This window comes from Diabrotica virgifera, chromosome 9, assembly GCF_917563875.1.
Source record: "Diabrotica virgifera virgifera chromosome 9, PGI_DIABVI_V3a".
Lineage (NCBI taxonomy): Eukaryota > Metazoa > Arthropoda > Insecta > Coleoptera > Chrysomelidae > Diabrotica > Diabrotica virgifera.
Window position 1 is genome coordinate 183,749,627 of NC_065451.1, and position 25,052 is coordinate 183,774,678.

A 25,052-nucleotide genomic window follows, 5' to 3' on the forward strand; every position below is an offset into this window, starting at 1 on the left:
TTGAGACAAAAACACAGTTTGATTGGTACACCCTGTAGACAATTACAATTTACCTATCTAGCAACAATATGATAACAGCGATATTGTTAAAGAATAGAGCTACAACATATTCAAAAATCACTTAAATCGGACAACAGGTTTAGGAGATTCGAGACATCAAAAATGACCCATTTTGTTTGTGGCCCGTTTTCTCTGACGCGCAGTGTATGTGAAAATATAAAATAAAACTTTTCAATTTTACTTACGAAAATTTCCAATATCTTCGATGTTTGTTTATATTGTAGAACTTATGTCGTTGGGATTTCCAAAGTCCTCTTGCATTTAATAACCAGACATCATACCCGCTATCTGCAAGTGCATATGCTAGTCCCTTTCCTGGGCCCAGGAGTAGAAACATATCTATACTTGCACCCATGCCATGTACCAATAGAACTGGGCTTCGGTTTATACTGTCAGTTAAGTTTCTACCATATGGTATTCTAAAGATGGTGAGATAATAGTGGTCTTTCGTTATTACTTGATATTGCTCCAAGGGATATCCATCGTGTGCCACTTTTTGTTCCTAAATTTTAATGATAATATCGTTAGTATCAGAATAATAATATAATAGACCAACAAAAATCTAAAAAGATACCTATAGTTGGTCTGATAAGTAACCTCCTTTGAAATAAAAAACATTTTTTTTTCTGAAAATCTGAAAATTCTTTTATTCTATTCGAGGTCAAAACAACAATTCCAACGATTTTCCAACTTTTTTACTCCGTGCGAATGGATTAAAACGATTCTGGAAACTCTACAAAATAGATATTTGTTCAAATAGCTTCAATGCTTGTTTCGTCTCTTCGTCCGAGCTGAATTTTTTATTTACGAGAGTGTTTTATTACAAATGTTCTAAAATGATTTTAGCCCATGGTTCCCACATAACAATTTGATGTTCTTAGTAGATTAATAGAACATACTTTTCAGAAAAAGTATATACTGAGAATATGCGTAATTACCATTGCGAATGTGCAGAGCAGATACTGAGTATATACTACATTACAGTACTTAAACGTTCTATGTATATACTTAGAATGTACTACCGCACTTCTTTTCAGTATATACCAAGAATGTACTTTTTAGAACATTCCAAGGAAGTGCTATAAACCTTATATTTATATACTTAGAACGTACTACCGTACATATTTTTAGTTTATACCAAGAAGGTACTTTTTAGAATATTCCAAGGAAGTGCTATAAACCTTCTATTTATATAGTTAGAACGTACTACCGCACATTTTTGGGAAGAATATATATATTTTTAAGAATATTCTAAGAAAGTGCTATCGAGTGCTATATTGCTTAGAAGTATGTTTTCAGCATCACCTAATCTCATCTTAGGTTCTACTGGTTCTACCAAATACCGATTATATTTACATATTTTAATTGCAAATGAGAATGTAGTTAGTACCTACATTCTACAATATTACTTAAAAAGTAAGTACATATTTATAAATTTTAGTTATTTATATAAATTATTATACATATAATATTTAGCTAAACTAAACTATGTATAAGTAACTAAAATTTATATACTTATATGTACTTACCTAGATAACTACTATTTAAGTAATATTGAGTTACCAAAATAGATTATATGTATTTTGAAGCACCGCAAACAAAATAAAGAGATTATGTATGTTCTTTAGTCCTAGTACTTAAGTACTTTATCAATCGTCTTCATCCTTAACACTGCATAGATACAAATAATGCCTGTTCCAAATAATTCGTTTTCATGTTTTACCGTTGTTTCCTCTGATCCATTCAGGTAAAAGAAATGGTCAGAATAAGACGGGTGATATGTATTGTGGAATAACAACATCGGTGGTTAGTGTTGCCAAACGGAGGGAAAGTTCCCTTTTTGCGGGAATTTTCAACATAAAAGGTGATAAAGGGAAAAAGTTAACTCAAAAGGGAATTTTTGTTCCAGTCCAAATTGTAAAATATTAAGAAAAAATCAAAATATTTGAAAATAATTAAACATATCTTCTTAGATTTTGTAAACAGGAGGGACGTTTTTTATAAAAGTGGGAATTTTTAAGGTAAGTTGACGAAAAAAGCTCGACTGCTGGCAACACCAAAGCCTTTGGTTGTGGGGTTTGGCACGTTTTGGTTCTGCGGAATGGCCGAGCCGAATGGCCCATATTGAATTGAATGTACCTACCTAAATTCAAATTCCAACGATGTAAAAATACTCATGATAAACTCGAAATGGTAGTCATTTCAATTATGAAAACGAATTTTTAATAATAAACGTTAATACAATTAATGTTTAAACTTTTTTACCATACAACAATTTTGAAATGAAATTCGTCCAATACCTACATACATAAATTTTATTAATTATTCTAAAAAATAAACAAGTTGATAATCTATAAGGCTAATATTATATGTACTTCCTATACGTACATATTATTTTTAAGATATTTTAAAAGTTAAAGTATGTGTTAAGAATGTACTTATAAGTATGTGTTAAGAATATTCGATAAAGATATATTCTAAGAATAACCTTTTACGAATATTCCGAGATCCTACGTACACGAATGTACTCAGTATATTCGGTACGAGAATATACTTTGAAGTATATGCAAAGAACATGAAATTTAGAAAGTTTTTTAAGGTACATGCTATGCTTGTACTACGCATATACTAAAAAGAATATACTCCGGCGAATGTTGGTAGTATATGCTTTGAACATGATGCGAACATCATTGTTATGTGGGTTAAAGCACCTTTTAATATTTTTTGTTCAAACTTGACACACAGTTTACACATGCTAGGGTATTTTAACTAGTCTTAAAAGGTAGTTTTCCGCTGTTACCAGAGGCGTGTTGTAGGGATATATACTTCCTCGCCCCTTTCGTCCCCCTTACAATCTACGCCACTGTCGTAATCATCATTTCTGCATGTGTTTTTGGTGCTTCGTTATTTTTTACGTAAATATCATTCTTGTCTCAATGCGATAGAGTAAGTAGTTTTCAACTTATTTGCGTTTTAATGTAATGGATTCAATAAGATTATGTTGTATTTTTAACACATAATCTTATTACATATCAACGCATGAAAGGCAATCCTTCCTAACCGACATCTATACAAATGTGCAGGAGAGCTGATCAAAAATTTTTTTATTGAAAAATTCTTATAAAATATTTACTTTTCATCATAGATAAATACTTGTTACAGTTTATGCATTATAATATTGTGGGCTTTTATCTAAGAAGTAATATTTTTACTTAACACTTCAAGTTTACCATTTAGAGTTGGTTAGTAAAAGATTACCCCAAAAAAATAACAGGTACAACTATCTATGCGCCTGAGCCTACAAAAAAACTTTCAAGTATATTCAGTTACATACTTAAGCTATTGTATATGCAAATAGGTAAAAATGTATTAATAACGAAAAAATATCTTTGAAAAATAGGAAAAAAAACTAAATAATTAAATTTTAGTCAGGTCTTTCAAGAAAAATAATCTAATTACTTATTATAAAGTAATATTTCCAACTCTATTCGACATTTTTGAAGGGAGTGAGTTTAACAAATAAAACGATTTTTGTTTTTAATCAATATGTTTATTGTATTGCAGTATTTTTTGAATTAAAAATGAAGAACTTAAACAAATTTGGTTTTTATAATAAACACTGGGTACGAATAAAAAAAATCTTCTAAATAATTGTTAAATAACATAAGTAAGTAACATCAAGAATTTGTTTAAACAAGAAAGAGATCTCAACATATTATTATTAATTATTATTACTCCAAATAAGGCACAGTGCACAGTTTAACATCACAAGACTCATCAGAGTTAAAAAAGTTTCTTTAAAAACTCATACATAATATTATGTTCGTGTGTACTCTTTCATTAACACTTAACTATGGTTAAGATCCAAAACTCTAACTATTGGAAAAATAATTGGTAAAAAATACATTAAATGCAAAATTACCCAAGTGTACTTAGAGTAATATCCTATGTAAGACAATTTGTAAGGAATTCTATAATTCAATCTCAAACATATAACAAATGGTAGCAAACAAACAAAACAAATAATAGTTAAAAAATCAACTTTAAATCGTATTTGGTCAAGACTGTAATACTGGAACCTCAAATAATTAAACTTATAAAAAAATATGCTACTTAGGGGGGCTTGCGTAACGCTTCCTAAATCAATTTATGCCTAAACGCATTGAATAATGTCATTGCATCTTTTTCTAATCCAAACAGATGACGGAGAAACAATAATTGCATTTTAATGCATTTACCCATAAATTTATTTAGGAAATGTTACACAAGCCGACCGTATAATTGTTATTAACCAGCCTTATTAACACTTTGACTTCTTATACCTTATAACATCAAAATGAAAGCAACCACAAATTATAATATACTCGTAATACTAATATTAATAACATAATATCAAACCAAAACTGCAGCAAAAATAAATGAAAAATCGTAATCAGGATCTTCTACGTCTGATTCTGGTAACACATCTTTCATATTCGCATCCCGTGGAATGTTCAAATATTCATGATGAAAACAAGCTGGAATGACTTGGTGAGTACACAGTTTCTGAAGATCGTGATATTTCTTTTTGGAAATGGGCAGTAGTGATCTATAGCAGGACATAAGTGGGACCCTAGTCTTAGGCTGGACTTCAACATCGAATAATTTGACAACAGAATTCATAGATGTTTTTATAGAAACAAGAAGTGCGTTCGCGGGTGCCAATTAGCAGCAAAACGCATGCGCACTTTAAAATGATATAAATAAAATCGTTAATAGATAAATATACAAGGTATATTTACCTAGTATAATTTTATAATTAGTTATTAATATTAATTAAATGTAAGTATACCTTGTATATTTACCTATTAACGGTATTATTTATATTACGTGAGGTTTGTCACCTAATGTGTTTGTCTTTCTTAAAAGTTGCAATCCGAACTTTACTTATTTTGCCAGTAAGATTTCCTTTGAAATATTTGTTTCCAATGTTATCCCATTTTTTAAATTGATCATAAGATATTCGGTCAACATTAAATGGCGATGGATTCTTTCTAGCAGTTGAGAAAATGGTGAACCATTGGAAGGTGCATAAACAGCTGTATGTTTAAGGTTATTTTCAATGATGGCGTGAGACGTATCTACTGGCATATAAGTGTGCTCAGTTAGTAGGAAATTCAACTGAATGTTTCAAGATTATTACATTCCTGCAAAGTTTGGTGAATCATACCCATAACAGTGCGGTTCCGGTTTTGCCCTGGACAACAATCGCAGTATAACAGCAATCGTTTAACATTTCCTCTGGCATCAACAGATTTAATGTATTTATGCAAAATTGTTGCTACCTACTTCATTTGCACCTCGTTTACCATTAGATTCGTCCCAATAATAACAGAATACTTTACGAGTGCCATTCTCGTAGAAACAGGTTATAAACAGCCAGTTTTCTACTATAGTATAATAGAATTAAAGGTGAATATGGCGTATTCAAGACCTTTTGAAGATCAAAGCTGACGCATAATGTAAAAGAATCATCTTTGTGAATCTTTTTGTGACTTTTGAAACGGGCGTAACTTTCTTCTTTTTCTTTCTCATGCTGTTCTTTTTCTTTCAGTTTGTCAGGATCAGTGGTTTTTTTAAACACAAGGCATTTCTTGCACTTATCTTTCTTTGGTACATGAAAGCCGACGTTAAACTGCTCATGAAATATTTTGCGAAAAATTCTCTCACTCACAATATCCATACCTTGATTAATGACATTATTTTTATAAATTCCGTAAAGAGTTGGTATGGTCTTGAATTCTTCTGGTAAATAAACTTTACTGGAATCTTGGCGGCCATAGTGCGATGGTAAAGCAGGCAAACTTTTTATAAAGTTTATAACGGCATCCAGAGTAGTTTGTTTGGTTTTATTTGACGGCTCCATCTTTCCTCTCATGTTTTCCTTGGCACATCCCCACTCTGCATTTTTAACAATACTATAAATAGTTTTATCTGAAACATTCATAGTGGCTGCTAATAACTGTAAGCATACATTTCTCTTACCTTCTCCTTCATTTATAAAATATTTTATAGTACAGTTGCGTTTTTCAGACTCACTGCGCTTGCGCTTCACACCTACTCTTTGCGCCAATGATACCAACCAATTTCGTCGTCGAGTTGTATCCAGTTTCCAGAAATGGTTAAATATGCTTTCTCTTCTTTCTTCTGGGATAGATCCACAGTTATTGCCACATTTTTTTCCTTGACATGCATTCGGGAGAAATTTCTTGGCTGGTACTGTCACTCCCTTCTTAATTGTATATTCTTCCCCAGCTCTCTTCTTCTTAGATCTTTCATTTCTTTCATTATTTTTTCTTTCCGTGAATCCAGCGACACCTACAGTTTCTTCTTCCATGCCCGATCCATTCGTTGTTGGTTTTATTCTTCTGAAATCCTTTTTCTTTTTTCTTGTTTTACCCGTTGACTCTGCATCATTTGTTTCCTCGTCGCTTGCACTTTGTACTGGCAACCAGTCGTATGAATCCTCATTATCGCCGTAAAAAGTTGAAAAATCTTCTTGATCAGACATGTAATCGATGTATTTCATGTCTCTTTTGCATTTACGAACAGTTTTTTTTCTTTTCAACAATATTTGTATTATTTGATTGTTCTTTATTCATCTCAGTTATTTTTAGGACTATATCAATGTGTGGTGTATTTAAACCCATGCTATTTGAGGGCTGTGCCAAATTTTCACCTTCATCAGGATTGTTTCTCGATATAAGTTTATGATTGTGAGTTAGTCCTCTTACTAGTATAATACGAAAGCAGTATGCAGTATGTTATGCATAACCGACATTCAAAACATGGTTGCGCCTCCTAAGCGCCTATTATTCGTTTTGAAATTCAAATAAAATTATCTAAGCGACACGTTTGGCACAACATTAAGGCAAGTAAAACTATTTAAGCGACATTCGGTTCCAAACTAATTAGTCAGGTAAAATTATCTAAGCGACATCAAGCATAGGCGTAACCAGGGGGGGGTTTTGGGGGTTATAACCCCCCCCCCATTGGGATCTACTTTGAGCTATATACGCTTAACACCATACCCGTCAGAGACCTTCCAGTAGTTGTAACCCCCCCCTTTCAAGTAGTTGTAACCCCCCCCTTAGAATCATCCTGGTTACGCTTATGACATCAAGTCGGTATCGTTTTTTTATGTAAAATTATCTAAGCTCTTTTTTATACCTATTTCGCAACAAGCAAAAATGTCTAAGCACAAATGATGTCAAATACATTTTTAGGAACAAATGTATAAGGACACGTTTGGATGATATTTCTGTTTGTATAAAAATCGGTAAGCGACTATGATAGCAAAATCTAGAACAGGAAAAATACCGTACTGCTTGGTGCATATGATTTTACTTTCAGTAAGTTTATCTAAGTTAACGGTTAATATAATTTTAAGACAGGAACAAATTACTATTCGTTTTTTTTTATAACTCAAACTGTCCAACCAACCGATATATAGAAAATTAGGACTTTTTTGTTGCTTAGTCAGTTGAAAACGTGAGAATACTTAAGATTCACGTACTTCGTAAGCGACAACAAATCTCAACGCAGCGCTACGAGACCCAGACCAATCGACGCGGATTTTTATGGCGAGTCGAATGATATATATAATATGTCGTTTTACCAAATCTTGTCGGTTAGGGAGCTTTGCCTTTCATGCGTTGATATTATGTTGAATGTAGTTTAAAGTACATAGTTTTATGGTATGGAATCAATTATCTTTAAACGCAAATAACTTGAAAACTACTTACTTTATCGCAATGAGACAAAAAGGATGATATTTATGTAAAAAGTAACAAGGAATCAAGAAAAACTTGCTGAAATGATTATTACGACAGTGGCGTAGATTATGAGGTGGAAAATGGGCAAAAACGAAGTATATATCCCTACAGCATGCCTCTGGTAACAGCGGAAAACTATCTATTAAGACTAGTTAAAGTACCCTAACATGTGTAAACTGTGTGTCAAGTTTGAACAAAAAATATTAAAAGATGCTTGAACAATGGGCTAAAATAATTTTAGAATATTTGTAATAAAACACTCTGTATCTCGGTAAAGAGGAATATTTTATTTAAGTGTTTTGGGTTAAATCTTCGTATTTTGTGGTAAGGTTTCTCCAGTTAAGGTGTGGACAATAATTGTCCAATGAAACACCCTGTATATTGGCTGAATTGGCAGTACCACACAAGCTAATTAGACTCATTAAAGCCACAATTGATGAAACTCAGACCACTGGACCACAAAACCACTTGACAGACTTTTTCAATATTTCGCCGGGACCAAAGAGAGAGAGGGGCTGGTCCCAACATTGTTTAACCTGGCACTGGAGTATGCGGTTAGGCAAATGCAAACGGACGTGGAAACCTACTGACCAACCGAATGGTTCAACTGGCCGCTTATGCCGATGATATCAATATTATGAGTAGAACGTCAACAGGAGCACAGGAAACATACGCAGAGTTAAAAACGCAAACAAAAAGGCTAGGTCTGGAAATTAACACAGAAAAAATAAAAATAATGATACAGACACAGTATAAAGAGGGACAGTAGAACCACTCTCCGAAAAATTGGAAGTAAAATCTTCAGTCGCGCATGTCGACCGCGTAATGTTGGTAGTCGCTTTTGCCCCACTCTCGCATTGCTAGTCGCATAGAAACCTACGGGTTTTAACAGGGAAAACCCGCATCCACCACTAGTGAATTACAAAATTGCGTACTGCCGGTATTACTTCTTGAGATTAAAGTGCCGACATGAGAGAGGTTTTACTGTCCCTCTTTATACTGTGATACAGACGAGAAGAAATATAGTCCCACAAAACATTATACATGAAGATGACATTGAAACGGTTGGAAAGTTTACATACCTGGGAGTAGAAATTAATATATGCCGACCGATCAGAAGACGGAGAAATACGGAAGAGAATAACGCAGGTAAACAGAGCTTAACTAGTTTTGATGGGAAATAATAGGATGTCGTTGTCAAAATACAAAAAATATTAATGAATTAAACAAAAATGTTGTGGCTTAGTAAAAAAATTCTTCTAATAATTTATGTAATCTATCTCATTTATATCGGCAATTCAGACATATATTATACATTCTAAAGTAGAAGACTTTAAAATGATATTGCCAGTATTATGAGTTGCGTTCTTGAAATCTCTAGCGCTAGAATTTTACTGTCACCATTGCATGTGGTTGTCTTTTTAAAGATAGATCACATGTTATGATTTTTTTGTGACGGATATTCTTGAGTTGGGGTTGATTTCATGTAATCGAATGAACTATCTTTCAGTAACGTCGTCCCAGGAATGCAACTCATAAATATTGGCAATATCATTTTAAAGCCTTCTCCTTTAAAATGTATAATATATGTCTGAATTGCCGATATACATGAGTCAGATTAAATAAATTATTAGAAGAATTTTTTTACTAGGCAACAACATTTTTGTTTAATTCATTAATATTTTTTGTATTTTGACAACGACACCCGATTTGGGCGTCGAAACGTTAATAAAATCATTTTTTTTTAGTAAAATTGTGGCTTATTTCCCATCAAAACTAGTTAATTGCAAAAATGCCACAAGAAAATAGCTTCAGAACAACATAAACAGAGCTTATTTTGCCCTCTCCCATATATTTTGTTTTAAAAGTGTCCACCGAAATACAAAGATGAGAATGTACAAAACAATAATTCGACCAATAGCATGATATGGCACTGAAGCCTGGGTCCTGAAAGAAACATCCAAAAACAAACTCGACACATTCGAAAGGAAAGTACTGAGGGGAATACTAGGACCTGTGAAGGAAAACGGAATCTTCAGAAGTCGATACAACAACGAGCTTTATCAACTTTATAGGGAAACACCCCTGTCAGACTTCATTAGAATACAAAGATTGCAATGGGCCGGACATGTGATAAGAATGGGATTGGAAAGAGACCGGTTGGAAAGCCAAGAAAGCGCTGGGAAGACACAGTAAACAGCGACTCACAAGCCCTTTTAGGAGCCCGTGTGTGGAGAAGAGCAGCCACAGACAAATAAGGGTGAAGGCAAAAAATAAAGAAGGCCAAGGCTCATTTTGGGCTGTAGTGCCGTAGAAGAAGAAGATGACCTTTCCGACCTATTGATTCACACTTGGTCACTTAGGAACACTTTTGCCGGCTTCAGTCCGCTACCGTGCGTTCATTCTGTTCTCTGGTGTGTAGTAGTAGGTCCAAGTTTCATCACGGTTAGCCAAAAGCCGGACGGATTGCGCTTCATAAGGTCCAAACACTGCTGAGAAGTTGTCATACGATAATGTTTTTGGTCAATGTCATGTTCATCGGCAAGATAACTGTTTCATATTCAAAACTTCGTTAAAACATGAGAGTGGCCTCTGACAATGGACCGTGATAGTCGTGACGTCAAATCAATGTTGGCTTCTCTGAAAATTTTTCCAAACAAAGCAAAAATTCACACATGGTGTTTGTTTTCGTTTTTATAATTGGAATAGATTGATTGTAGGATGTTTAATTTTTACAAAATGGTAATGTGGTGGGTACCCGTGATTGTAATCAATGCTCATAGTATATTTACCACCATATTTCCAAATAGGACTGGTTAAAAACCTGAAGAAGCGCACTAAGTACAGTGTAGTATGTTAATCCTTGATTTTGTCTAAGGACATTTATGAAATTAAAAGCAATATGATTTATATGACTAACAAGGATTGTGTCTTTAGAAAAAAATTGCAGATGATTGTTAAACAAAATAAAATTAAAAATGATTACACAAATCACGTCTATAATCAATTGGCAGTTGCTTTGTTTGGAAACCTTATTGACGTTTTGACGTTACACTATCACGGTCATCCATTCACGCGCCTTCAGTTTTAGGGCCAAACCAGATGGGCCACTCTGCAGCGCTGCCACGCTCTACTCTGTGGATTCACAGAGTGGCTAAAACAGGCGATTTTTTAGCGCCGGCGAATACGCTGCGAAGTGGATCGTTTGGAAGGGTGCAGCGTTTAATCTAATGGGTGAGAAAAAACAGTAAGTTTAACCCTTATCCGGGCAACACATTTTACTTACGTAACCGGGCAACTCGGGTCCGTTGGGCCCACCACTGTTCGTGAATGTACTATTCATATTTACCCATATATTTCTAATATTCTTTTTTAATTTTTTACTAAACTTATATTTAAATTGCCTAGATTAATAAAAGGTGCTACTATAGTATGCGGTCTACCTTAAGGGCGCGATCTACCTGAAGGATTTGCCATATTTTCATGCCATACTTGTCTGGCTTTGAAGGCATATACTGCTTGAAAGGACACCTATGTCGATACGTTACAAGTTGCTCATCTACCGTTATGTTTTTTCCTGGTAAATAGTATTTCTGAAAGTTTTGTTTGACTTGATTCCACACATCGCGTGTTGCTGCTAATTTGTCGTTCCTTCCCACATAACAATGATGTTCGCATCACGTTCTAAGCATATCCTACCAACATTCGTCGAAGTATATCCTTTTTAGTATATGCGTAGTACAAGCATAGCATGTACCATAAAAAACGTTCTAAATTTCATGTTCTTTGCATGTGCTTCAAAGAATATTCTTGCACCGAATATACTGAGCACATTCATGTACGTAGTATCTCTGAATGTTCGTAAAAGTTTATTCTTAGAATATACCTTAATCGAATATTCTTAGTATATGCGTAAGTATATGCAAAAGTATATGCTTAACACATACTTGTATATACTTTTAAAATATCTTAAAAAGAATATACTGTATGTACCTATAGGAAGAAGAATAATGTTAGCCTATAGATTATCAACTTCGCGTTAAGAATAATTAATAAAATTTAGGTATTTTGGTAGGTACTACTGAACTATCTAATTCATTTTTTTAACCGTTTTAATTGTATGGTAAAAAAGTTTAAACCTTAATTCTATTGAAGAAAAATGAGAAATTCTCGTTTCGTTTTCAATTGAAATGAATATAATACCATTTTGATTTGAGTTTATACCATAAGTATTTTTACCTATATTTTTCGGGAATCCGGAAACGGCTATTCATTGTCATTCTGACCCCTTGCATTGCATATTTTATACCTGCACAAGGGAAGGGGGTAGGTAACAAAAGGGCAAAATATGAAAATAGTTTCCAGAGTACAGTTAGGCATTTATGTTTACGCTGTTAGGACGAAGCGAAGACGAATTATTTCTAGCTACAAGGACTAAAACATTTTTAAGAACATAAAAAGCAGCTTGAAAATAATAAATTCATATTGGTACTTCAATATTTCCTAAATACCTAGTAAGTAAAAGTATGTATAATGTATAAAGATACCTATAAATTTTAGTAATTTACATACATATTATATATATTTGGCTATTATATAATTATACAGAGAGAGTCTGTAAAGTGGAATAAATTCAATATCTCAAATACTAATTGTTTTTTTGGAAAATGCTCAGACCCGTCGATTAGTATTTCAAATTGTCCTTTTTGACATTCAATAAAAATGTATACAGGGTGTCCCAATTTAGAGATATGACGTCATCGTCGATTTTCTTAAATGGCAACACTGTCATTTTGATAGCTAATTTGATAGGGTTTGTAAAGTTATACATAACTGCAAAATATCAAATTTTTATTCTCTACCATTTACAAGATAATAGAAAATAACAAAGTTATATCTGTAATTTGGAATATATTCAATAATTAAAATACTAACTGTTTTTTTGAAAAATGCTCAGACCCGTCGATTAGTATATCAAATTGTCATTTTTGACATATAATAATAATGTATACAGGGTGTCCCAATTTAGAGATATGACGTCATCGTTGATTTTCTTAAATGGCAACACTATCATTTTGATAGCTATTTTGATAGCGTCTGTAAAGTTATACACATCTGAAAAATTTCAAAATTTTATTCCCTACCATTTACAAGATAATAAAAAATAACAAAGTTATGAAGAACAAGAAGTAATCAAATAATAATTGAATTTATTTATTTCAATTAAGCAAATGCTCATAACGTTGCCCATTGACAATTTGACAATAATTGAGGGCAACATTATGAGTTTTTGCTTAATTTATTGAAATAATTAAATTCAATTATTAGTTGATTACTTCTTTTTCATAACTTTGTTATTTTTTATTATCATCTAAATGTTAGAGAATACAAATTTGAAATTTTGCAGTTGTGTATAACTTTACACACCCTATCAAAATAGCTATCAAAATGACAGTGTTGCCATTTAAGAAAATCAACGATGACGTCATATCTCTAAATTGGGACACCCTGTATACATTATTATTATATGTCAAAAAGGACAATTTGATATACTAATCGACGGGTCTGAGCATTTTTCAAAAAAACAGTTAGTATTTTAATTATTGAATATATTCCAAATTACAGATATAACTTTGTTATTTTCTATTATCTTGTAAATGGTAGAGAATAAAAATTTGATATTTTGCAGTTATGTATAACTTTACAAACCCTATCAAATTAGCTATCAAAATGACAGTGTTGCCATTTAAGAAAATCAACGATGACGTCATATCTCTAAATTGGAACACCCTGTATACATTATTATTGAATGTCAAAAAGGACAATTTGAAATACTAATCGACGGGTCTGAGCATTTTCCAAAAAAACAATTAGTATTTGAGATATTGAATTTATTCCACTTTACAGACTCTCTCTGTATAAGCAGCATTTTTATTTTGATGTGCACATAATAACTAAATATATTACTTATATTTTATATATAGGCTACTTACCCATATAATATTTATTATACCTATATAACATAACTAAAGTTTATATATTTTATACTTACTTTTTACGTAATATTGTAGAATGTAATAACTACATTCTCATATGCAATTAGAATATGTAAATAATATTAGTAGAACCTAGGATGAGATTGGGTGATGTTGAAAACATACTTCTGAGAAATACAGCACATCCTTGGAATATTCTTCCCATATACTAAAAATATGTGCGATAGTACATTATAAGTATATAACTAGAAGGTATATAGCACTTCCTTGGAATATTCTTCCCATATGCTAAAAATATGTGCGATAGTACATTCTAAGTATATAAATAGAAGGTTTATAGCACCTCCTTAGAATCTTCTAAAAAGTATGTTCTTGGAATATACTGAAAAGAAGTGCGGTAGTACATTCTAAGTATATACATAGAACGTTTAAGTACTGTAAGGTAGTATATACTCAGTATATGCTCTGCACATTCGCAATGGTAATTACGCATATTCTAAGTATATACTGTTTCTGAAAAGTATGTTCTATGAATCTACTAAGAACATGAAATTGTTATGTGGGTTCTTCGTTCAGACCTCGTGTCTTTAAGGTCAAATCGAACAAATCTTAGCAAGTTTTTGAATCGTTTTAACCCCATGGTAGCTTTAAATATAGTAGGTCCATAAAACTTACTGCAAAGGTCCAAAGTATATCTACATTATGGATTTTGGCACTCAGTTGCCCTGCAGTTAGTAGTAGTCCAATAAAGGCATATAGCTCTGTAGAGTCGCAATATTTCCAGTTTTATATCCCCAGGACTTTTTCGGCTTCTTCATTTGTACACTTCACTATTTCGTTCACAATTTTTTCTTCCACAAACAAACAAAAGGAATCAACAGGATCATCTACACTTTGACCAGGGGCTAACATTACTTTGTGCGTTTTGCATTTTAGTATGTCGCAAGATCGCATACGTCCTGTTGGTTGTGGTTGACTCTTCCAGTTAATTCCATCCTTAGTTTCAAAAATTACATACTCTGAAATCTGGGAACTTGTAGCTACACATTCTTCTTTATTATCACTCAATACTACTTGCTGATCATCCTCTTCACTTACTTCCGAAAAATAATCTTGAATTTCAGAGTCACTTTCAATGCCACCTACTTCAGGAGATTCTTTATCATCGAAATCCCATAAATTATTAGCAATATCCTGCAGTTCTGCAGCTGATAATGGTTTTCGGGACATTTTATTCGCACTATCTACTTTCACTGTAATTCAATATAATTTTAGGAGCTTAGTTGTCGACACTAACATCGATATCAAACGATTGATAGCAGATGCATTATTTATTTCAAAATATGTATAGGTACCTACCAAACAATATTATTGCATTCCAACAATGATTATCAGTTTTTAAAATTCATTTGGAATAGATATAACACCTATTGTAAGCATCTGTTTGATGGTCACATCAAAGAGATGTTTACATTGTTTGTTACAGGTTTAGACTTTATTATTGGATTTCCGGAATCATAAAAAACGTTTAGATAATCCACGAAAACATTACCTGACTTCCAGATTGACTTCTGTAACAAAGATTTAGACTTTAGGTATAAATACAAATAGGGTCCGACGGGCCCGTGTTGTTCCTTTACGTGACAAAATTCTTTCGACGCAATAATTTCAAAAATGGTAATGAATATTTTGAATAGCTCATGACTATGGTAAAGGAAACATACTTCTAAACAAATTCGGTGATGCATAAAATTCAATAAAAATTTTTTTATCAGTTTATGATAAAAGAATTGGCGTCTCGGGCCTGTTGGACCCACCTTTCCCGGATATGGGTTTTAATCAAATGATTAAAAACTTGCCGGCTAATATTTTTTTAAAAAAGTGTGTTCGTCAAAATCATTGTTTGTAATGTCCATAGTTTTAAATATATTATAAAATTTCAACGCTTTTGAAAAAATGCCAATAAACTCCATAAATGGAATTAAGAAGAACCAAACAAAAACAGATATATCACAGAAAGAAGCACATAAAAAATCAACCAGTACATCTGGTATCCTACAAGTGTAAAATAGTTTGATACAACCTGACAACTGAGTGAAAGTGAAAAACATGTTAGCTTGCAACCCCCTTTTGACTGATATATTATCGTTTTGTTTTCAACAACAAACAATAAAACCTTTTTTGACCTAGGATAGGACCCCACTATTTCACATAAATAAACAAACAAGATTGTAAGTAGGTATTTGTTTTCTTCAGTTCAAATGCATCCAATGTATAATAGAATGTAAATATAAATAGAGAAAACATTGCTTATACGATTTATTCCTTTCGACTACCTTCTTTAAAATCAGAAACAAATAATTCAAAGATGACGTCCCACGCTTTTCCTTTTAATGCCCTATAAATATGCCCTCGGGTTCTTGTATCACATAGAGCCGGTCTGTTTTGCACTTCAATCAAATACCGTTCCGAATCGAAATTTATTTTAGGTGCTCACCCTATAAATTCTCGTAAACATCTGCGGCAGCTACAAAAGTGGTCCGTCTGAATGGCGTTCGCCACTAGCAGTGAGGCTCGGCGACTGTGGCTGGCCACAGTCGCTCGTCTGGGGTGCGACGTCCACTTCACATAAGAACCCAGGGTAAATCATCGGAAGCTACTTTGTGGATCCACAGAGTAGCGCTGCAGAGTGGCCCGTCTGGTTTGGGCCTTACGATCAGCTAGAACCATTTCGTGGACCGGTAATTTTCCGGTGGACCGACCAGTACGGCCATTACCAAATTTACGGAACCAAAATTTGACAGTGTAGTCTGAAAGAGCATTCTTCTTCTTATTTGTGTGCCGTGCTTGTTTTCAAGCGTTGGCTATTCAACTTGGGCGTTGGAAAAGAATCAACTCAAGGAAAACATTGACTTTGTCATTAATTTGTGTACATATTTGCGGTCAGTTTATGTTGTAATTAACAATAATTTCGAGTTAAAAAAACTATTGCAGTGTTCCTCAGTATTCATTCCTATTATATTCTACGTAATGGCCTAACCTAAATTAACCAATGCCAAATCACACATTTTGTCAATTTTACGTTTGTATTAAACGTAGTATTTTTTTAATGTTTAAGCGACTGCAAAATTAAATAAATAAATAAAATGTAGTATATATTCTGTACATAGAATGTACATTGTTATGCAAAATATCCCGACCACTTCGTAATTTCCAGAACACAATTATTATAAAATAAATTCACCTACTTAGTTTCCAAGTTTCCAGTTTTTATTTAATTAAAAATTGTTATCTGTTGGTGTAAAATAAACTGTAGTGCACCTATTAATTAAATTAAAAACAAAATTAGAAATCCTAAGATAGAATAATAATTTTTAGAACGCTGTGTGATTATCGGGGGGCCAGATTTTTTTATGAAAAAAAGGTAAAAACAAATCAGTAGTTAGCATCAAATTTTAATGAATGCATACAGATTAAACATAATTTTGATTGTCTTTAACTTATAAGACGTCTTAGTTGCAAAACTTAGTGGTTATTTTGGCAAAACACTCCTGTAAATGAATTTAATTTAACGTTTTAGAACTGTGAATTCAAATGATAAAATGAATTGTTTTCCTAGAGTTGTCGTCCATCTTTGAAATTTTGAGCGCCCTCTGTTGGAATTTAATTTTGCGAATAGAGCATTCTTCTTCTTATTTGTGTGCCGTGCTTGTTTTCAAGAGTTGGCTATCGTCGTATCAAGCTGATGAAATGTTTCTCGGTCGGCAGCTATATGAAACAATACTTAGACCGTTCGACCTCTCCATTCGGTAATACTATATATTATTTATCTATGCTCTCTAAAGAGCATTAGTCCTATAATTATAATTTATCCAGCTGTTCTTTTGATTCCTTTTTTTTATTTCTCAAATAATAATGTTTAAGGGGGTAGGCGCAAAATTTCGGCTCCAATGCTTTTTAAGTGCATTCATTTTTTTTTTCGAATCCTGAGAACACTAAATATTTTTGAAAAATTTAAACGTAGAATGAAAGATTACGTTGTTACCGAGGGCCGAAAGTCCTTTAGAACTTCTATAATATTTATTTTAATAAGTTACAGGGGTGAAAAAAAGAGAATTTTTAGTGTGATTTTTAATATCAAATAATAGGCGAGAGGGACATACCCCTAAAATGACCAAGTACTGACCACGGAGAGGTGAATGGCTAATTTTATTCACCCGTGTTGAGCTGCCCCCCCCCCCCACTTGCAAAAATCAAAAACCAAATAGCCCTGATTTATGAGCTATTTATGAGCTCTCATATTCCGCAAACTAAAAATTTTGAGCTCGTTCCACTGAGCAGGAATTTGATACTTTAGTGGGGGGGGGCTGAGTCAGCCCCCCCACTACTTAAAAATAGGAATATTGAAGCGGTTTTTGCGGCAGAATTACGAGCTATTTATGAGCTCTTGAAATTATATAGTTTCGATTTTTGAGCTCATCCCCTTCACCCCCAAACAACCCTTTAATTGATTTAACTTAAGAGAAAAATGCTGAGATAACTTAAAATATATCGTATTGCGGATATAATTCCTATAGCTTATATACTCTAAGAATAAACTATTAAATCACGTGCATTTCGATTAGTGAGCTACAACCCCTTCGCAAGAAAACCACCCTATCTTCCGTGCTTAAGAAAAAGTTGTACTTAAAATGCATTAAATTAATTATTTGGCGACTACATATCATTTAATAATTTATAAGCTTCCAAATTACGCGCATTTAGATCAGTAAATTGCAATTTATTTTGTATAGTGCAGTCACTGAAGGTAAAAATCAACGATTACCTTCAATTTCGGCGAACCTTCATCGATTTTCACGAAAATTGGTCAGTGGTTAGAGGATACCTCAAGAAACAAAGGTAACATGGTACCACCTTGCGCCTTTACCCTGAGGGTGCCTACCGCCCCTTCTCGGGGGTGAAAATTATTTTATAAAAAATAACTCCACAAATCAATAAAAGAACAAATTAAAAGTAAAATTTATTATATAAAGTTAGTAAAATAAGTCAATACTTTTTAAGTTATTAAAGATTAAAGATTTTAATTATTCGTGAAAAAAATGCATGTTATGAAGCGATTTTTCGTAAATCACTGAAAAACTGTAAATTTTGACAAAAAAGTTAATAGTAGTTTAATTCGTATAGCTTATATTCTAAGAATAAACTCTTAAATCACGCGCCTTTCGATTATAGAGCTACAACCCCTTCGCAAGAAAACCACCCCATATTCCCGGCTTAAGAGAGAGTTTTACTTAAAATAATTTAAATTAATTATTTGGCGAATACATATCGTTTAATAATTTATGAGCTTGCAAAATATACGCATCTCAATTATTGAATTGCCATTTTCTTTCTATAGTGCAGTCACTGAAGGTAAAAATCAACTATGACCTTCGATTTCGGTAAATCTCCATTAATTTTCACGAATTAACAATAACAATTTGAGGTTTTAACCTGGGGTATATGTCACCCCTTCTCGGGGGTGAAAATTACTTTATTAAAAATAACCCCACAAATCGAGAGAGGGACAAATTGTAAGCAAAATTTGTTATATAATGTGATTAAAATAAATCAATACTTTTTGAGTTATTAAAGACCAAATATTTTAATTTTTGTGAAAGAAAATGCATGCTTTAAAGCGATTTTTCATAAATAACTCAAAAACTGTAAGTTTTTACAAAAAAGTGTTTATCACTAAAGTTGAAGCTAATAAAAAATATAATAAATTGTTTACTTGAAAACCCTTTAATGTTAATTTAAAGTTAGTTATTGGTAATTAAATGTATATTTTTTTATGTGACTCTTCAAATCTAAGGATTCAAGCTTAAATAACGGGAAAGAGATGCATTTTATAACACTTAGGTACTAAATACTTGTCAAAGTACTTAGAAATACCTATCAAAAATGAGCTCTGGAAAAAGTTAATAGCATCAAAATCCGCTCACCAATTTTCGTGAAAATGAATGGAGATTTACCGAAATCGAAGGTCATAGTTGATTTTTACCTTCAGTGACTGCACTATAGAAAGAAAATGGCAATTCAATAATTGAGATGCGTATATTTAGCGAGCTCATAAATTATTAAACGATATATAGTCGCCAAATAATTAATTTAAATTATTTTAAGTACAACTCTCTCTTAAGCCGGGAATATGGGATGGTTTTCTTGCGAAGGGGTTGTAGCTCAATAATCGAAAGGCGCGTGATTTAAGAGTTTATTCTTAGAATATAAGCTATACGAATAAAACTACTATTAACTTTTTTGTAAAAACTTACAGTTTTTCAGTGATTTACGAAAAACCGCTTCAAAGCATGCATTTTTTTCACGAATAATTAAAATTTTTGATCTTTAATAACTTACAAAGTATTGACTTATTTTAATAACTTTATATAATAAATTTTGCTTATAATTTGTTCTTTTATAGATTTGTGCAGTTATTTTTTATGCAATAATTTTCACCCCCGAGAAGGGGCGGTATCCACCCTCAGGGTAAAGGCGCAAGGTGGCACCATGTCACCTTTGTTTCTTGAGGTATCCTCTAACCACTGACCAATTTTCGTAAAAATCGATGAAGGTTCACCGAAATTGAAGGCAATCGTTGATTTTTACTTTCAGTGACTGCACTATACAAAATAAATTGCAATTTACTGATTTAAATGCGCGTAATTTGGAACCTTATAAATTATTAAATGATATGTAGTCGCCAAATAATTAATTTAATGCATTTCAAGTACAACTTTCTCTTAAGCCGGGAAGATAGGGTGGTTTTCTTGCGAAGGGGTTGTAGCTCAATAATCGAAATACATGTGATTTAATAGTTTATTCTTAGAGTATATACGCTATAGGAATTATATCCGCAATACGATATATTTTAAGTTTTCTCAGCATTTTTCTCGTAAGTTAAATCAATTAAAGGGTTGTTTGGGGGTGAAGGGGATGAGCTCAAAAATCGAAACTATATAATTTCAAGAGCTCATAAATAGCTCGTAATTCTGCCGCAAACACCGATTCATTATTCCTATTTTTAAGTAGTGGGGGGGCTGATAAATAGCTCATAAATAGCTCGTAATTCTGCCGCAAAAACCGATTCATTATTCCTATTTTTAAGTAGTGGGGGGGCTGACTCAGCCCCCCTCTAAAGTATCAAATTCCTGCTCAGTGGAACGAGCTCAAAATTTTTAGTTTGCGGAATATGAGAGCTCATAAATAGCTCATAAATCCGCTCAAAATCATAAATTGTTTTTTGATTTTTGTAAGTGGTGGGGGCCAGCTCAACACGGGTATTTTATTCATACTTTATATTTTTGAAGATGCTGAAAACGAAAATGAGGTTTATATTGAATTTTATGTGGGGGAACATTGTCAAAATCGCCATTTTAACCTAAAAATAAAAAAAAAGAAATCACGTTTTTTTGTGTTTACCTCGCTACAACTCTGTTCAATTTTAATATTTTTTTCTGAAATTTTTACAGTATATAGCTCTAACATTTCTGAAGACAACGCTACCTGCTTTAAGCTTTAATTCTTATTCTGATAAAGGTTATGAATTTTTCAAATGAAAAGGTACGGATTTGTGCATTGCAAAGTTTAATCGCGAAAGTTGAGTGACGAAATTTAAAATTTAGCCTTTTAATCATGTTTATGTTAAAATAGAGAGTAGAAAGAAGTTTTCTGGAAAATTTTAGATCAAAATGTTTTATAGAAAAAAAATAGTGCAACTTTTATTATCGACATTAGAAATCCCGAATATAACCGTTATGGCTTATTTTAGTCTTAGATTATGTTTTTGACGGTGCTGAAAACGAAAATGAAATTTATTTTAAATTTTAGGTGGGGGAATATTATCAAAATCGTAATTTTACCATAAAAATAAAAAAAAAGTGAAATCACGTTTATTTGCGTTTAATTCGCTACAACTCTGGTCGATTTTAATATTGTTGTCTAAGGTTTATACACTATATGTTGCTCACTTTTTTAAGACAACGGTATCTGTTTTAAGATTTTAGTCTTATTCTAGTATCCAAAAATTATGAATTTTTTAAAGTACAAGGTGCAGATTCGTGAATTGCAAAGTTTAATCGCAAAAGTTAAGAGGCAAAATTTTAAATTTATCTTATTTATCACGTTTATGTTAAAACATAGAGTACAAAGAAGTTTTCTGGAAAGTTTTAGTTACAAATGTTTAATAGAAAACAAACGGCGCAACTTTTAATATAGACGTTATACATCCCCAAAATAACGCTTATTTTTCGAGATACTGAACATGGGAAGTGAATGGCTAATTTTAGTCTTATTTTATGTTTTAGATGGTGCTGATAATGAAAAAGAGGTTTATTTTGAACTTTATGTGACGGAACATTGTCAAAATCGCAATTTTAACCTAAAAATGAAAAAAAAGTGAAGTCACGAATTTTTACGTTTAACTCGCAAAAACTCTGTTCCATTTTAATATTTTTTTCTAAAATTTCTACGGCATATATTTCTTACCTTTGTGAAGACTATGAAAGTAACTGTAGTCTTTCAGTCTTTTTTTTTATAAAAGTTATGAATTTTTAAAAATAAAAGGTGCAGATTCGTGAATTGCAGAGTTAAATCGCAAAAATTAAGTGACCAAATTTAAAGTTTATCTATTTGATTACGTTTACGTTAAACCATAGAGTTCAAAGAAGTTAGTTGTTTATGGGGAGTTTTAGGTCTAGATGTGGTATAGAAAAAATATGGTGCAACTTTTAATTTTAAGAAAAACGTGGCTTAACTTTTTTTTTATTTTTAGGGCAAAATTGCGAATTTGAAAATTTTCTCCCACATAAAATTCAAAATAAACTTGATTTTCGTTTTCAGCACCATTAAAAACATAAAGTAAGACCAAAATTAGCCATTCACCACCAATGATCAGTATCTCGAAAAATTAGCGTTATTTTGGGGATTTATAACGTAGATGTTAAACGTTGCACCATTTCTTTTCTATAAAATATTTTGATCCAAAACTTTCCAGAAAACTTCTTTGTAATCATGTTTTATTTTTGAATTTGATTTAAAATCTATATTTTAAATTTTCTCAGTCAAATTTTGCGATTAAACTTTGCAATTCACGAATCTGCACCTTGTACTTTAAAAGATTCATAACTTTCACTAGAATAAGACTAAACGCTTAAAGCAGAAAAGATTGTCTTAAAAAAAGTGAGCGATCTATAGTGTACCAACTTTAGAAAAAAATATTAAAACGGACCAGAGTTGTAGCGAGCTAAACACAAAAAAACGTGATTTAATTTTTTTTTATTTCTAGGGTACAATTGCAATTTTGACAATATCCTCCCACCTAAAATTTAAAATAAATTTCATTTTCGTTTTCATCACGGTCAAAAACATAATCTAAGACAAAAATTAGCCATTCTTCACCCATTGTCAGTATCTCGAAAAATAAGCGTTATATTGGAGATTTCTAATGTCGACATTAAAAGTTGCACTATTTTTTTTTTCTATAAAACATTTTGATCTAAAACTTACCAGAAAACTTCTTTGTACTCTCTACTTTAACATTAACGTGATTAAGAAGCTAAATTTTAAACTTCGTCACACAACTTTTGCGATTAAACTTTGCAATGCACAAATCCGCACCTTTTCCTTTGAAAAATTCATAACCTTATCAGGATAAGAATAAAAGCTTGAAACAGGTACCGTTGTCTTCAGAAATGTTAGAGCTATATACTGTAAAAATTTCAGAAGAAAATATTAAAATCGAACAGAGTTGTAGCGAGGTAAACGCAAAAAAAACGTGATTTCATTTTTTTTTATTTTTAGGTTAAAATTGCGATTTTGGCAATGTTCCCTCACATAAAATTCAAAATAAACTTCATTTTCGTTTTTAGCACCCTCGAAAATATAAAGTATGAATAAAATTAGCCATTCACCCCTCCGTGGTCAGTATCTCGAAAACTAAGCGCTTTTTTGAGGGTGTCCCGCTCGTGTATATCTCATTCAATATAAACTTTTTGTTTATTCTAAAGCCGGGTCCAGACACGTGTAACGTGTAATGTAAGATTACGTGTAATTTAGCATCAACAGTGTGGACGTCACACGAACGTCCATACGAATTGTTTAACGAATCTTGGTTTCCACTCAGTTATTTACTCTCGAAAAAATTTTTTGGATCCCAAATACCGGGGTTTTGTTGGTATAAGCAGGTAGATTCCTCAAGAGATTGCTCGCCACACGTCCAAACGGTACAACTTTCACTAACGCCGCCGTCCAAACGAGTGCTGCGAGCGCCTTTGTGTTCACGAAAAAACCGACTGGCGCCGGGTCCCGGCGAGCTCCAGCGCGAATGGTACATGTAATGCTCGCAGTCGCAGTGCCGTCCAAACGCAGAATTCGCGTTTCATTACACGTTACGTTACGCATTACATTACACGTGTCTGGACCCGGCTTAAGGGACTTTCGGCCGTCGGTACTGCGTAGTTTAAGTACCTATACTTAGTCGATAGTATCCAAATTCAAAATTCAAGAAGTATTCAAAGCCAATAGATAAAACTATGTATTGACTTGTGCATTATCTGTAATAAAATATTAAAATATCTTGAAAAAATATTCCCTACTGAAAAATAATGTCCAAATCTACCCCACCCTCCTCTAAATGACTAGTAATATAAAGAGCAATAATAGTTTCCATACATATGAAAAGTGTTTAAAATACGGACGTCCCACAAAAAATTAAAAATTTGATACTTACTAAATTCATATCGGCATAAGGATACTCTTTCATTTTCATTTTCCAAGGCTTAACTGTTACTACCATAAATGGTATTGCTAATATTAAAAACAACTTCATCATGGACTACAATGTATTCTGCAATAAAAAATAAACAGTTATGTTTAAAAAATTTAACTTAATGTTTTTTTAAAGGAACTGGTTAATTTGTCACTGTTTACATGACATAGTTACTTCTTCAAATCAATGTAGCCAGCTTTAAAACACCGTTTTTTCATTAAATTCGATTAGAAATTAACATTATAGAGCGTAATTAGATAAAATTAATTATTTAATTATAAAATATATAGGCAAAGCAACGAAGCACTAAAAAGCCCAAAACCTAGGAATTTTGTGGAGTAAGATGAATTGTCATGCAACTTTTTGCATTCGATC

General features: G+C 32.5%; 1 protein-coding gene across 3 annotated transcripts in view; it reads right to left on the reverse strand.

The window, feature by feature from the left end:
- The window catches only part of LOC126891825 (lipase 3-like), a 199,613-nt gene extending 174,786 nt beyond the window's left edge, over positions 1-24,827 (reverse strand). The window contains exons 1-2 of one of the 3 annotated variants that reach the window (XM_050661106.1): positions 24,639-24,827; positions 246-562 (exon numbers count right to left, since the gene is read on the reverse strand). In XM_050661106.1, coding sequence (XP_050517063.1) covers positions 246-562; positions 24,639-24,740 — 419 coding nt within the window. In that variant the 5' untranslated portion in view covers positions 24,741-24,827. The remainder of the gene's footprint in view (positions 1-245; positions 563-24,638) is intronic. The other 2 variants (XM_050661109.1, XM_050661105.1) reach the window with 2 other exon arrangements.
- Positions 24,828-25,052: the final 225 nt, after the last annotated feature.